We start from the raw sequence: 12891 nt of genomic DNA on the forward strand, positions 1-12891 counted from the left end.
CTTCCTTCCACCACTTACTTAAAAGAAGAGGTAGTATTTCAGTTCTGTACCCCTACATGGGGAAATTTATACAAGTCACTTCAAGTATTAAATGCATTTATATAAATATTCAGAAACAATGCATGTTTGACTTGCAACATTACAAACAATACCTTCAACGTAAGCTGAAAAATGTAAGAAAGCACATGTAGTACCTTAAAAACTGTATCCAACATATATAAAAAATACTAGGCAGTACAGAATAGTTGGAAGACAATTCATCATTTGTCACTCTAAACTGAAAGTAATATAGGTAACAAAGCTTAACGAACTCTGAAATGCATATATAATTCCTCTTATGCACACATGCTTGGACAGACCATCATAAAGATGCATTAATGATTTGCACGTGTACATACACAGTCATATACTTTGCATATAGGCATCTCATTAATCTCACTTTTTCTGTTCTTCGTAACTTTTTCAATTATTTTTTCCACTCACTGTTGCGGTATCAATGATTGTTTTCTCTCTTCCTTCAATATCTTCCTCGTCTTCTTCATCACTAAAGTCTGCAGCTGCATTTTCAAGGAACTTGAAGGTCTCTAGCAGAGAGGCAGAGTCAGTCAATTCTGGCTTCCTAAACAACAACAACAATCACCAACACCATGAGTCAAAATAAATCATAAAGAAGTTTGTTCTGTTTTATGGTGTCTAACAATACTTGAAATTAAAATAAGCCTACAGGTAAAAATGGACTATTACAGGTAAAACTGAGGGTTAAAAAGCTAAATCTTATTCATAAATCCATGTTATTACAACCAACAATTATTCCTCATCCAGCTGCAATTACCAGGACAGGCACTTCAGGTTTTTTATTGTTATTTTAAAAGCATTTTCAAGCACTCTCCATTTGATACATGCCCCAAAGCCAATACTGATACATCTTCACTGAAAGCCGCAGCAACCAGGATATGAGTTACACCTACAAAGTTGACCTCTCACTTGTACCTCAAGGTACAGGACAATTTTGCTGCTGCTGCTATCTGATATTCTCCACATTGTGGGAAACATCAAACTCTAGATCTATCATCCATTAACTTTTTAGACAACCTAAATTTGCCACTATAAAACAATATAATGGAAAAATATTGCTGATGACTAAGTAACAGTCACATAGATGTTAACATTAAACAAACAAGGAAAGGGATGAAGATTGGGTAAAATTATGACTGCCAGCATTGGCACAAACTCAGGGAGTGTGTCTCAAACAGGAACTACAAGGGTCATCATATTAACAACAGAAGAGGAAGAATCCAAGAAGCTGGACTATAACCATTATTAAAGAAAACTCAGATGAATGTAAAGCAATCCCAGAATTTACAACAGGTACCATGTTTTCTATGCAGAAGATGTACTTCTCCGTCAATATTTCAAAGATAAAGAAAGTGTGGAAAAAATTTATTCAGTTAGTGATTGCTTCCAGTAAAACCTTTCAAATTCTTTACATGACTTTACAACAGTAAAGGAAACAAACTTTATTGTTGTTTTCTTACCTTTAATCAGTAGTCTGTGCTGCATAAATCATCACTACACGCACGCCATCTTGATTTTCAAAACCACTGAAACCACAGCAGTCTCTCCCTCTCATTTCAGAACTGTAGTTCTAAATTATCTTGTACCGTCATCCTTTCTGCCAGCAAGTGCCTTGCTAAAGCTACACATTGCTCCTGCTATGACCCATTTCAAAAGGTTCAATCAATTTACAAGCCTACAGTAGTAAGGCCTTGTAAACTCCCTGCAGTGTAACACCTGATTATCTGTCCATCACTCACTTATTCCAGTGTTTCTTCGTAACACTTTGCGAAGGCTTATTACAGGAAACGTTCAAGGGCAAAAGCTCTCACGTGTAACACAGCATGATAAACAGAATACTTCCTTCTTTATTCAGTCTCAGCTCAATTATTTCTATGCATAAATGACAAACAATAGCAGAAATGGCTTCATCATAGCCTCAGTATGCTGGCATCTTAAGACAGTTTGCCATCCCACCCTTCTTTTCATGGACTGAAAATACCTATAAGGATTTCACTTGACACTAGAAATTCCACATACACAGCAGCATAATACACCACGGCACCACTGACGTTTTCACGGTCACTGGCTTTACAGAATATATTCCTTTCACTTCTCTTATCCATCTTAGATGAGAACAATCTCAAACATGCTTCCAATTTACCTCGCTTCTTGCACTATTTTGTCCCTCTTGTTTCTATAACAAACCTGAAAGCACTGTATAACATTGTTCTTTTTCCTTAATTAACTACTATATTGGCAAATTATAGCACCTCACGTATCTCTAGCAGTAATATACAGTTTCAAAAAAATCTTACGGGGCTGTCATTTTGCTGTTTCCAATGCAGAAATGTAATGTGCTTCACTTGACTAACTTCTTGATTTTTAGGAAAGTGTGTGTGTCCTTGTTAATTTTCAGTAGACTAAAATGTACAACCAAAACTGCATTCCTACTTTTTTCCTGTGCATTCTGCCATATACAAACATTGTGGTCTCATATTAGCAACTGTCAGGCATACAACAGTAAACAGCAATGTATGAACTACTACCAAATATAGAATAGAAAATTTTTAATTGACAGAACTTGTTACTGCATGCCAAATATCCTTCTACAGACACAAGAATTTGTAGTAATTCATACCTAGATTAGTTTCTCTACTGATTTGATCTTACAGTAAAGTTCAAAGTGACCACCAAGAGAGATTTATCTCTTCTGAAGTAACTGTTCTGCACGCAACTATCTTATTAATTATTACATCCTTTAGTACGCAGGATAGATACTTCACAGTGTATCTCCATTGACACAGGCAAAAAAAAAAAGCACCTGATGCACTAGAAAACACAGAAGCTAATCATACACTCCAAAACTTCTGCACAGTAGTAAAATGTACAAAGTCAGCATAGTACCACAGAAGATTATTTGCTCTAGGGAAAAACTTCCAAGAGACTTCAAAAGAACAACAACTATGAAGAAAAAAAAAAAAAAAAGGAAAGAAAACAGTGTCAGAATATTTAAGCTATTTAAAGATTCTACCCAGAAAAGAAGCTTCAAGCTCACAGTTTGATTGGCTATATTGTACCCTTATAAATTTTAACAGCCTAGTTAACAGTGACTCGAATCTATGGCATTCTTCATCCTTTAGCAATACATAAACATAACAAACGCATGACTTTAGATATTACTGTCAACATGAACACTTAATACTGTAAAATACTCAGAAGAAAATACCTGGACTTAGCTAATTTGTATTACATAATTTGATGGCAATTTGAAGCTTGTTTGTTTCATTTTTCTTCATCTGTTAAGTTTTTGTTTCTGTTATGGGGTCATTCACAAAGCAACAGGAAAAAGCAGAAGTGGCAAAAATACATTCTGAGATAGTATAGTACAATGAACTCCTTTAAATTCTGTTTTAGAAAAAGAAACACAGCTCAACATTTCCAGGGCTCTTGTAGTCTGTAACACTTGGACAAAAAAGCATTGAGGAGTGACAACAATCGTACTGGAGATCCATGGGCAAGGACTGTCCTGTGAACTGTCATGGTATAAGTATGAATGAGGCAAGAGCGTGGCAAGATTCAGGAGCTGCTACAAATACAGGGAGACTAAAAAAAACAAAAAGACCTCAGAAAGGACAATTTCTCTTCACTGGACTGTCCGTGATCAAAACACATGTAGGGGAAAAGGTCATTTTTCACGTGGTGCTTTTTCCTTCTTCCCCAGTCACGCTGTCTGAAGAAACACCGCTGGGGAAGAACATGGCAGACAGCAGGAGCAGTGACAACAGCTGCCAAAGCACAAAGCATCGAACAACGTAATTTTGGCAGAGCCTTTCTCAACTTTGTGCTCCTCAGTGGTTCTCAATCTCTCTTCCACCACTTGTACCTCAACCGTACTCTGTAAAACCACCCCTGCACAGTTTTCTCCTGGACTCCACCCTCGGCTTCCTTTTCTCAAGGGTTTCATCCCAGTTTATTTACCACTTCCTAACCAAACCTAAAAATCAGTTAGTCAACATAACGTTCTCTATCAGGCACTTGATAGCTCTGCCTGTGCATTACATCCTCCTCTCCTGTAGCCATATCCAACAAGCCAGGGAAACCTTTGGGCAGACAGCACCTGCGACTCGTGTCTGTGCATCATAAGCACGGCAGGACTGTTTGTCGCGAGTGTAACAAGCACAGTCAGGAAGTAAAATACAGGTACATTAATGCTGCTGGGATTTCCATCTTCCTACTAACAGATGGACAGCACGCAGATTATTCTTGACACAGGGAACTTCTGATCCCCAAAGACAAGACACTTTTTTTTTTTCCTGTTTAAAAGAACAGAATTCTTGTTATAAATGGGTTGGTAACTTAATTACTTACCTCCCTTAAAGCAATACCAACCTGAAATCCCATGAATATTTTTCTCTCCTGGGAGAAGTTGCCAGAATTTTCTGCAGCCGTGACTACCCTGAGAATCTCATTCTAACTTGTATTTTACAGGCTGTTCAATTATTCAGATTTGTCTTAACTCCTTGGTCCCTTTAAGACTAAAAATAATAATAATAACCTCTTCCCATGAAATCAAAGAAATACAGTGTCTGATACTCCACATGTACTATTTAAAGTACACTGGGACCCCAATGGGCCTCAGCAGCCCACGCAGCCAACTCTTTGCTTTCTGCCCTACAGTCACAAGGCTCAAGACAAGTATTTTCTGTAAAATCCAGTTGGCCCTGACATTAGCAGCCTAACAATATGTGTAGTGTTGAACTGGCTTTCAACATTTAATATTCAGGATGTTAACAGAAATCCTGGTTTAGATTTGCTTTTACTGAATGAAAAGGAGAAACCATAACCTATAGAAAAAATGAAGTTTATGTGGCAATAACACAGCGCATTGATGGATAGCTTTCCTGCTTCTAGCATGACCCAGACGTTTCACATCACAAGTCAATTATAGCCCTGTATTTTTATTGTAACCAACACCCTCAGTATTTCTGCTGTTACCTTTTCCTTTCCTGATAGCAACTCTGGGACTTTCCGTGGTCATGTCCAGGAAAGCTGCCACAAACTCCTCCCACGAGTTGCCCTGCCACAAAGCCATTACCTGCCTCAGTCCCCGGCAAAAAAAGGAGAGGGAGGTTTGGTGGGTTGGGGTTTGCTTGTTTTTTATTCCAGGACATACACAAAATGTCTTAAAAACAGATTTATTGACAAACTCAGAAGCAGGAAGGAACACCGCAGTATAAAGTTAAATAAACACAGGATCAGCTCAGGCTGGGAAATGTTTCTGGGGGCCTGTACAGGAAAAAGCCTGTCGTGGCCCAGCATTTGAAGAGCAGTTCTGAAACACCCTTTCTTTAACCATTTTTGTTGGCTCGGTTTCCTCCCACTGTCAAAACGTGCTAGCACAAGGTCAGCATTTTTATTAAATTTCCCACAGAATTCAGTTATTTTGTGTTCTAATACAATCTTTTCAACACAGCTAATTGAGTCCTTTCAAACCGGACAGAGTACATAACGGCATGCAAATTGAAATGCTTTCCTTCCTATGACAACTGCCTTTACCAAACAGTCTTAGAAATCTTCAATACGGTGCAAAATCTTTCATAATACAGCATGGAAAAAAAAAATCAAACGAATAAAGTGCAGAATATTTATCATCAAAATTTACACGCAAGGAACACTGGACAGGCTAGACAGTCTGTTGTAACCTTTGAAACTTTTTAGGAATTCACACCACACAATGCAAGAACCAGTGCAATATGTACTACAGCTGGTAAGCAACACTTACAAAATGGTTTGGATGCAAATTGGAATTATGCAGGAATGCCACTAATAAAGGAAAGGCTGCTTATCTTGCCAAATCTAGTCAGGTAACTATACGATGTCAAATAAACAAGCTTTCTAAAATGTAAGGATACAAAAAAAGTCAATGTCAGAAGCGCTGAAGTAACATTTTTAAAGTTACTTCTCCATTCATCTCCCTTCTCCTTGCTTCTCTTTCTCACCCTACATGACTTCCTTGTCTCTTTCTCCCCGTTCCTTCTGTGCCTTGACTCTTATGTGACATTTCCAAGACGCATCTTTCAGACCCTTGCGCCATAGATCTGTGCCAATGAAATGAAAAGAGTCATCATTGGTACTATTTTCTACAGACAAATCCCTAATTTATCTAATCACTTTTCCTGCTTCGATGCACCTGTTGAAATTGTCTAGGTCTGGCCTAAACCAGGTATCTCTGAAATGCCTGTTAGGTCACTGCAAGATGGGGGCAAGTACAAATGGGAAAAATGGGGAAAAAACATCAGTAAAGGGAAGAAGGCAAATTGATTTTGGATATATATATATTATTCAGTATTTCTTCCTGGTATACTATTTTGATTTTTTTTTTTTTTATGACAGGTGTTACCTCAGGTAGTTAAATGCAAAGATCTTTTCCCAAATAAACCATTTTATAAGCGAGTTAACACACAACAGTCATCAGCCAATAAGCAGCAATTTCATTACGTGTGTCAGTGTTAATAGGATTTAGAGATGCAAGAGTTATTCAACGCCTTCTGGTACAGAAAGATATTTACTTCCTGAAGCCTCAGATGGAATGATTTGTTGTACATTAGAAATATAAGATCTTCAAAATGTTTAATCTTAATCTTTGAAAAGGTCTTTGGATCTGCTCTCAGATGTGTTACTATGATGCCTTTTTGCTCCAGCAAAGCATAGGCAGCAGAAGCCATATGCAGTTCAATTAAGTTCAAAAAAGAACAGATCAGTTTCAGAGAGAAATAAGCCTGAATCCTTCACTTGAAAGTTTCCATTGAATATTTAAATATAGCTCTAATTCTCTAACTCTTAACAAAAATTCAGATAATTTATCTATATCATTCTTATATATACACACATGCACATGTACATATATACAAGCTTATGCTTGGTATACCTTTGTTTCTTTCCAGTTCTATTCCTTCATTATAGTTGCTTCCATTCATATCAAGCAGTAGTCAAACACACACCTTCAAGAAGGTAAACTAATCTGACTGTTTAGGTTTCAGTCAACAAGATAAAGCTATTAAAAATGAGGTAATAAGTGAACCAAAGATACTTAAATACTCTCAAGTTTTCAAGGTTACATGTGATGCTTGCAGGCAGCTTTCCTTTATATCTCAGTTTGCTGGAGGGAAAGCACCCATTCCTCTCACTTCAGGTGTTAAGAATTTCAACCATTATTATGAAGTTATTATTTTAGTAATTATTTTTGAGTCCAATCATGCCAAGTGGTACTTATCTTTTGTAATGCAAGTGAGCTGATTTGAAGAAACTGAAAACAGATGCCCTTTTAAATTCCATGAAATAAGTGGAAACAGGACTATATCTATCTCAGGTTATCATAACAACATTTCATTTATGGAACCAAAATCTTCCAGGGTGCATTCAAAATCCACATGATGTCTTGAGTGCTAAAGTTTTCATGAGGATCTGTATGTTAGCAAATAAATAGGTAATGTAAGAATACAAATATTTGCCCACAGATGCAGCAGCTAGTACACACGCAGACTGAGGCTACTTCACTTAACAATAAGAGAAATTGAAAAGGGTTTAAAAGACTTTCAGACAACAGCAATTATTTCATCATTATACCAAAAGAAGAAAAAAAGAGGTGGGAATAGTTCTCTAATGTAGCCCCAACACTTTAAGATACTCAACATTAAGCTCAGGGGTATGACCAGATGGCAATTAAAATAAATAAATTAAAATTAACAGAATTCAAGTTACATATCGTCTACTGTAAATCAAGATTATTTTCCTAAGTATTTTCACTGCAGTAACTACTGTAAGCTTAACCATACTGAAGTAAACAGCACCCATGTTATACTCCAAACATTCTCAAAAGCCTCTGCCATAAAAAGGCTCAGCTTACTGTTGATTTGAGAGCACTGAGTCACTGAGTGTCTGAACTCTGGCTGTTGACATAGGTACACAAGTTCTGGTATAAAAGACTTGACTCATGAAAATTCGTAGAAGTGGTGAGTTGAGAGTAAGAGGAGTATCCTCCCTACCCACCATTGAGTATACATTTCACACATCCCTGGAGCCAAAGGAAAAACACCAGGGCTTACCCTTTCAGCAGTCAAAGACGTTTAAAAAAAAAAAATAAATAAACTGTGGGTGCATCTAATTGTCAGAAGTACAGCAGTAGATCAGAGATATTCCTGAAGGAGGCTGAGCAACAGCAGCAAACACCATGTATACCTCGGAGGGCTTATGAAAAAAACACACTATAATCTGACAGTGTAGCAGTGTAGAGAAGCAAGTCTCTCTCATTCTTCAGTTGGAATTTCTTTCAGTACAGATCTGTGTCTTGTTCTCTGCTACTTTCATTTCACTGAGAAAGTATTGGTTGATTACCAATAAATGACAGTCATGACAAAGGAAAGTTTGTTTCCTCGTTTCTGTTATCTCCTCTCCTTCCCCCAAAGTGGTAACCATATGGCAGCATGAAAACATCAAACATCATTTTTTACTTTCTATGGAATTTATCAAATGAACGTTCAGTTGCACAGAAAGCCGTTTAGCCAATCTGTTCTTTCTGCAACTTACGCTGCTATATGGAGAAATCTTCAAGAACATTTACATCTAATGTGTCTCCCATTTTCCTGTTCGTGTAACATATTACTATATCAATTTTTTCTTCCGTTCTTCATTGTGCTCTTTTCCTTTCTACAGTACATTATCTTCATCACATTCACCCACGCTTTTTCCAAAGTCTTACTGATTTGTCTTTGTTTCTCATCCACAAACTCTTTCTTCATTCCCTGTACTCTGCTTCTCACATTCTTCCTCCCATGTAAACAATTTTTTTAAAAAAATCAGACTTAAAAATCTGCATTCTTAGCTGAGTTGACAAACCCTTTTCTTCCAAGACCAAACAAGTCAGCAATGTTCTGTGAGCTGTATTTTATTGCTTTGACACAGATATTTCTTGTTAGACCAGATTAATTTTCATGCATTACATTTTTTCCAGCACTCTGTTCTTCAAAGACAACTCAAACATCTTCAGGTTGACCCTTAGCCTCAGACTTGCTAGCAGGTATTTGATATCAATGTCCATTAAAAGTTTTTAACCACAAAATTTGCCAAACTCCATTGACTTCAGTAGTTTACAGCCTTTTGTGTTCTGTGGTGACAGGAAAGCTTTCTCCCGTGAAGTATTTCACTGTACCCATACAGCCACTGCCTATCTTCCATCTGCATTTTACTTTGCAACTGTCCCAATGTCCTGTGGTCCTGGCAAACACATGCATGGCCTTCTACTTTTAGGGGCTGTGTTAAGGTTTTGTGTTTGTTCTTTTTTTCCCTTGGTCTTCTGATCTCTCACTGTAACTTTTTCCTCTTCTACCACTACGACATGGCACTTGTTCGCTGCACTCCTTCCAACTTTACAGGCTCATTGTGACCCCAATCCTCTTCTCACTTTTCCTGCGCACCAGGAATAACAAGAAGCTTCTAAAAGAACTCTCAATCTTTTCTCCATCCTGTTACATAGCCTAGCAGTGAAGTTGCTTTAGAGTGCTCGTACCTCAACTGTGAGCCAGAACGAAGATGAGCCACCTCATTTTTTCCCAGGTCTGGTAAACGGATAGAAAAATGTTGAACCAAGTTTTTGAAGGCTCATTAAGAATTCCAGTTGGGATCAGGTACAAGAACTGCATGCCTTATAGATCTCAGTGACCTATTCAATACCAATCCTCTTCAGAAATAAACTGGTTTGTATATTTTAAAGGAATGCTGATAATAAAAGAGGCTGGTAATGGGTAAGTATGAGCTGAGAGCAACACCTCATCTCCTTTCAGATTTCCAATCTGCCATAAAGCTGCATTTTGAAATTTTTGAGGCAAGTGACAATGCAGCTGGGAAGAGAATAACAGTGTCACACACCACAGGAAGAGTGAAGTATAACATATTACAGAATCTAATAGCACAAGATGAGATAGCAGTTAAGTAACAGACAGTCTCGGTCAGGAAGAAAGTCACGAACACCTCCTGCATGGAAAATTAAAAGAGATGTTCAGAAAGCACACTTGAAATACCCAGAAGAATTGCAGCATTGAGAGCTAGCCTTATACTGAGATTCACCAAGGGATTTTGGTAAAATCTCAACTTTTTCCTTTCAGTAAGAAAGATGTCAGCTGAAACCCACAAATTCAAAATGACCCATGAAGACTGACACGGCTTCATTGGACAAGATCACTTGAAGAGTCTTCCACTGGAAAACCCTGGAGTCGAGTCTCACATCATACATCAAAATGCTCCCCTAATCCTTCTCATACAGTCTTCCACCTTATGCTTTACAAGTGAGATGAAAGCAGTTTCTTCGACTGTGCACACGTAAACAGCCTTGAACTTGAAAACATGTTTTTCCTGCATCAGTGAGTATCCACAGCTAGAGGGTATACTACAAGTGTTAAAACTGATAGACCTAAAATAAACCTATCCAGAAAGGAAATACATAGGAAAGAAACACAACTGCATTATTAATTGCTATATTAAAAACCACTGTCCAACCATTTCCTCTATCAAATAATTACCTTATTATAAATACCCATCTGTTTTGAAGAGAAAACAGATTTCAATAAACTTTCAAGTATAAGAAGGGGAGCTCGGTTTACCCATTACCCTGAAAAGAAGCAACTCCTTCACCAGAAACCAAACTAAAATTGTTGTCATCTATCAAGCACTCCCCGTTCTTCAAAAACACAGCTGTCGCACATAGATGACATGGCTTGTCAACTGTGTAGCAGCACAATGTATTTCAGCAGCTTGTGAGTTTTCTCATACACTCAGATTTTCCACCTCACAGCATAAAATTTAATTACATAACAACAAACTCCTGCCCTCACAAAACTCGTTGGCCTGAAGTTGCAAGAGCTATCTGCTGGGTCCAATGAAATTTTACACAAATGCTTTTTAAAAGACAGAATGTGACATATTGACAGTATTAGACCTTAAAATAAGGTGGTCTTGAATTTTGCCACATTAGCACAGAAAATGAAAAAAAGAAGCAGAATCTTCAAGAAAAGCTGTGCTTGTTGATGACAGCACAAACCGCTGGAATAGTAACCTCATGTATTGTTCAGACAAACAATTCTGCATCATTTTCCTTAAGTTTTGTAGCTACGGTACTTTAAACAAGAACAGATTGCTTTCCTAATGCCTCTACAGTTAAGTTTTGGTTTTCTTTGACTTTTTTGAAAACAAAAACCTCTTTGCATAGAAAATGCAAGAAAATGGAATAAAGGCTTTTATGTTTTCAGCATCACTTAAAAACAAATGCAAGGACAACAAGTTTTTACACTCCTTTACTGACTTCTCACAATGTTACGAAATATTAAAAAAAGATAAAAAGATAAATGAGTATCTTACACTTCACATTTGCACATGTATATCCACTCAGGGAAAACCATGGATTTACAGAAATCAGAATACAATATGAGAATCTGCTTTTCAGATCCGACCAAAAAAAAATCCTGTATCTCATATTGATTATCACGTCAAAGTCAGCATGCACCAGAAAAAACAAAGCCTGTAAGATATTTTAAGTTTCCAACAATCCAAATAAGCTGTTAACTTGAAACAATATTGACCTCTAATCACATATCAAATGTCTCGATTTGCCTTTGTGCTGCCATGCAACTGGTAAAAAAAAAAAAAAAAACCATGCTGCTTTTAAAGCTGCATATCTTAAAAGTTGTTCCCGTACTTACTGCTTTATGTAATAAAAGTAGTTAAAATTACGCTAATGTCCAATTAGAAAAAAGGCTCAAAATCTCAGTAAACAAAAATCTGTTCTACACCATTAATCATATTTATGCAGAAAGAGAACATTTTCATGATACTCACCCAATCATTGTGTTTTCTTTAATCTGGCCCTCTGTACCATTTACCATTGGTTCTTGATTTCTGTTTTCCTTCTCTGAAGCATCACTTGAAAGTCCCAGTAAAGCTCGTACTTGTTTTGACTTCACATCCAATATCGTGTCGGTGTAGCCCACTTCTTGCAGATACCTGTAGGACAGAACTCATGCTAATTTTTCACGCATATCTTACTCAAAACAGTAAATGAAAACTTCTCCCTAAACTCATCTTCAACCCCATAGCTTAGCAAAGTATGGTGCTGTGCTAACGAAACATGCTTATAAATCATCCTGTACCAGCTGCAGAGGGATCGCCTCTTGCAGTACCAGCCTCTACAGTCACTGAGGCGGGGGGGGGGAGGGGGAAATAATCAAAGAGCCTAGCAGTCAGAGGTTATACAATACGTTATTCATTCATTTACTAAAATGGGTGGAAAAGCACTTTCAATTAAAATATTTACAACTGGCTTATAAAAATCGCCACAGTTGCATGTACAATATAGCCATTTTATTCTTCAACACATGGAAAACACACATGAAGCCTTACAAGACGTGTCAGATATGTTCCTTCCCCAGGCATTACTAGAAGCCTAGAAAACAGAGGGAATAAAACCAAATTCTGTAGCTATAGCTACTACTAAAACCTGTTATTTGTAACGTACTATGTTTGATAAAATCTTTGCCTTGCCATTTTCTCATTCTTCAGAATCTGCAAACTATTAATTTGTCTCGCATATTTGGGTTGGTTTTACTTGTATGAAAACCTTAAGGTCTAAAGTTGGCTCTTTCATCAATATGCAGTTGCACCTTTGCATACAGTAATGCATCTGGAAGACCAAATAACTGGTCTCTGTCCCTTCCTCTAGAAAAAGAAAGTTACTATCTTCTCAGAAACACCGAACAGATTAAATGATCAATATTCTGGATAACCCTG

The 12891-nt window shown here is 37.3% G+C and overlaps 1 protein-coding gene across 6 annotated transcripts in view; it reads right to left on the bottom strand.

The window, feature by feature from the left end:
- Window positions 1-12891, bottom strand: part of STRN (striatin) — a 60584-nt gene that overhangs the window by 24430 nt on the left and 23263 nt on the right. For all 6 annotated transcript variants that reach the window (XM_084512682.1, XM_084512681.1, XM_084512680.1 and 3 more), the window contains exons 5-6: window positions 11944-12108; window positions 484-619 (exon numbers count right to left, since the gene is read on the bottom strand). In XM_084512682.1, coding sequence (XP_084368808.1) covers window positions 484-619; window positions 11944-12108 — 301 coding nt within the window. The remainder of the gene's footprint in view (window positions 1-483; window positions 620-11943; window positions 12109-12891) is intronic.

Source organism: Aythya ferina (assembly GCF_964211825.1).
Source record: "Aythya ferina genome assembly, chromosome: 3".
Classification (NCBI taxonomy): Eukaryota; Metazoa; Chordata; class Aves; order Anseriformes; family Anatidae; genus Aythya; species Aythya ferina.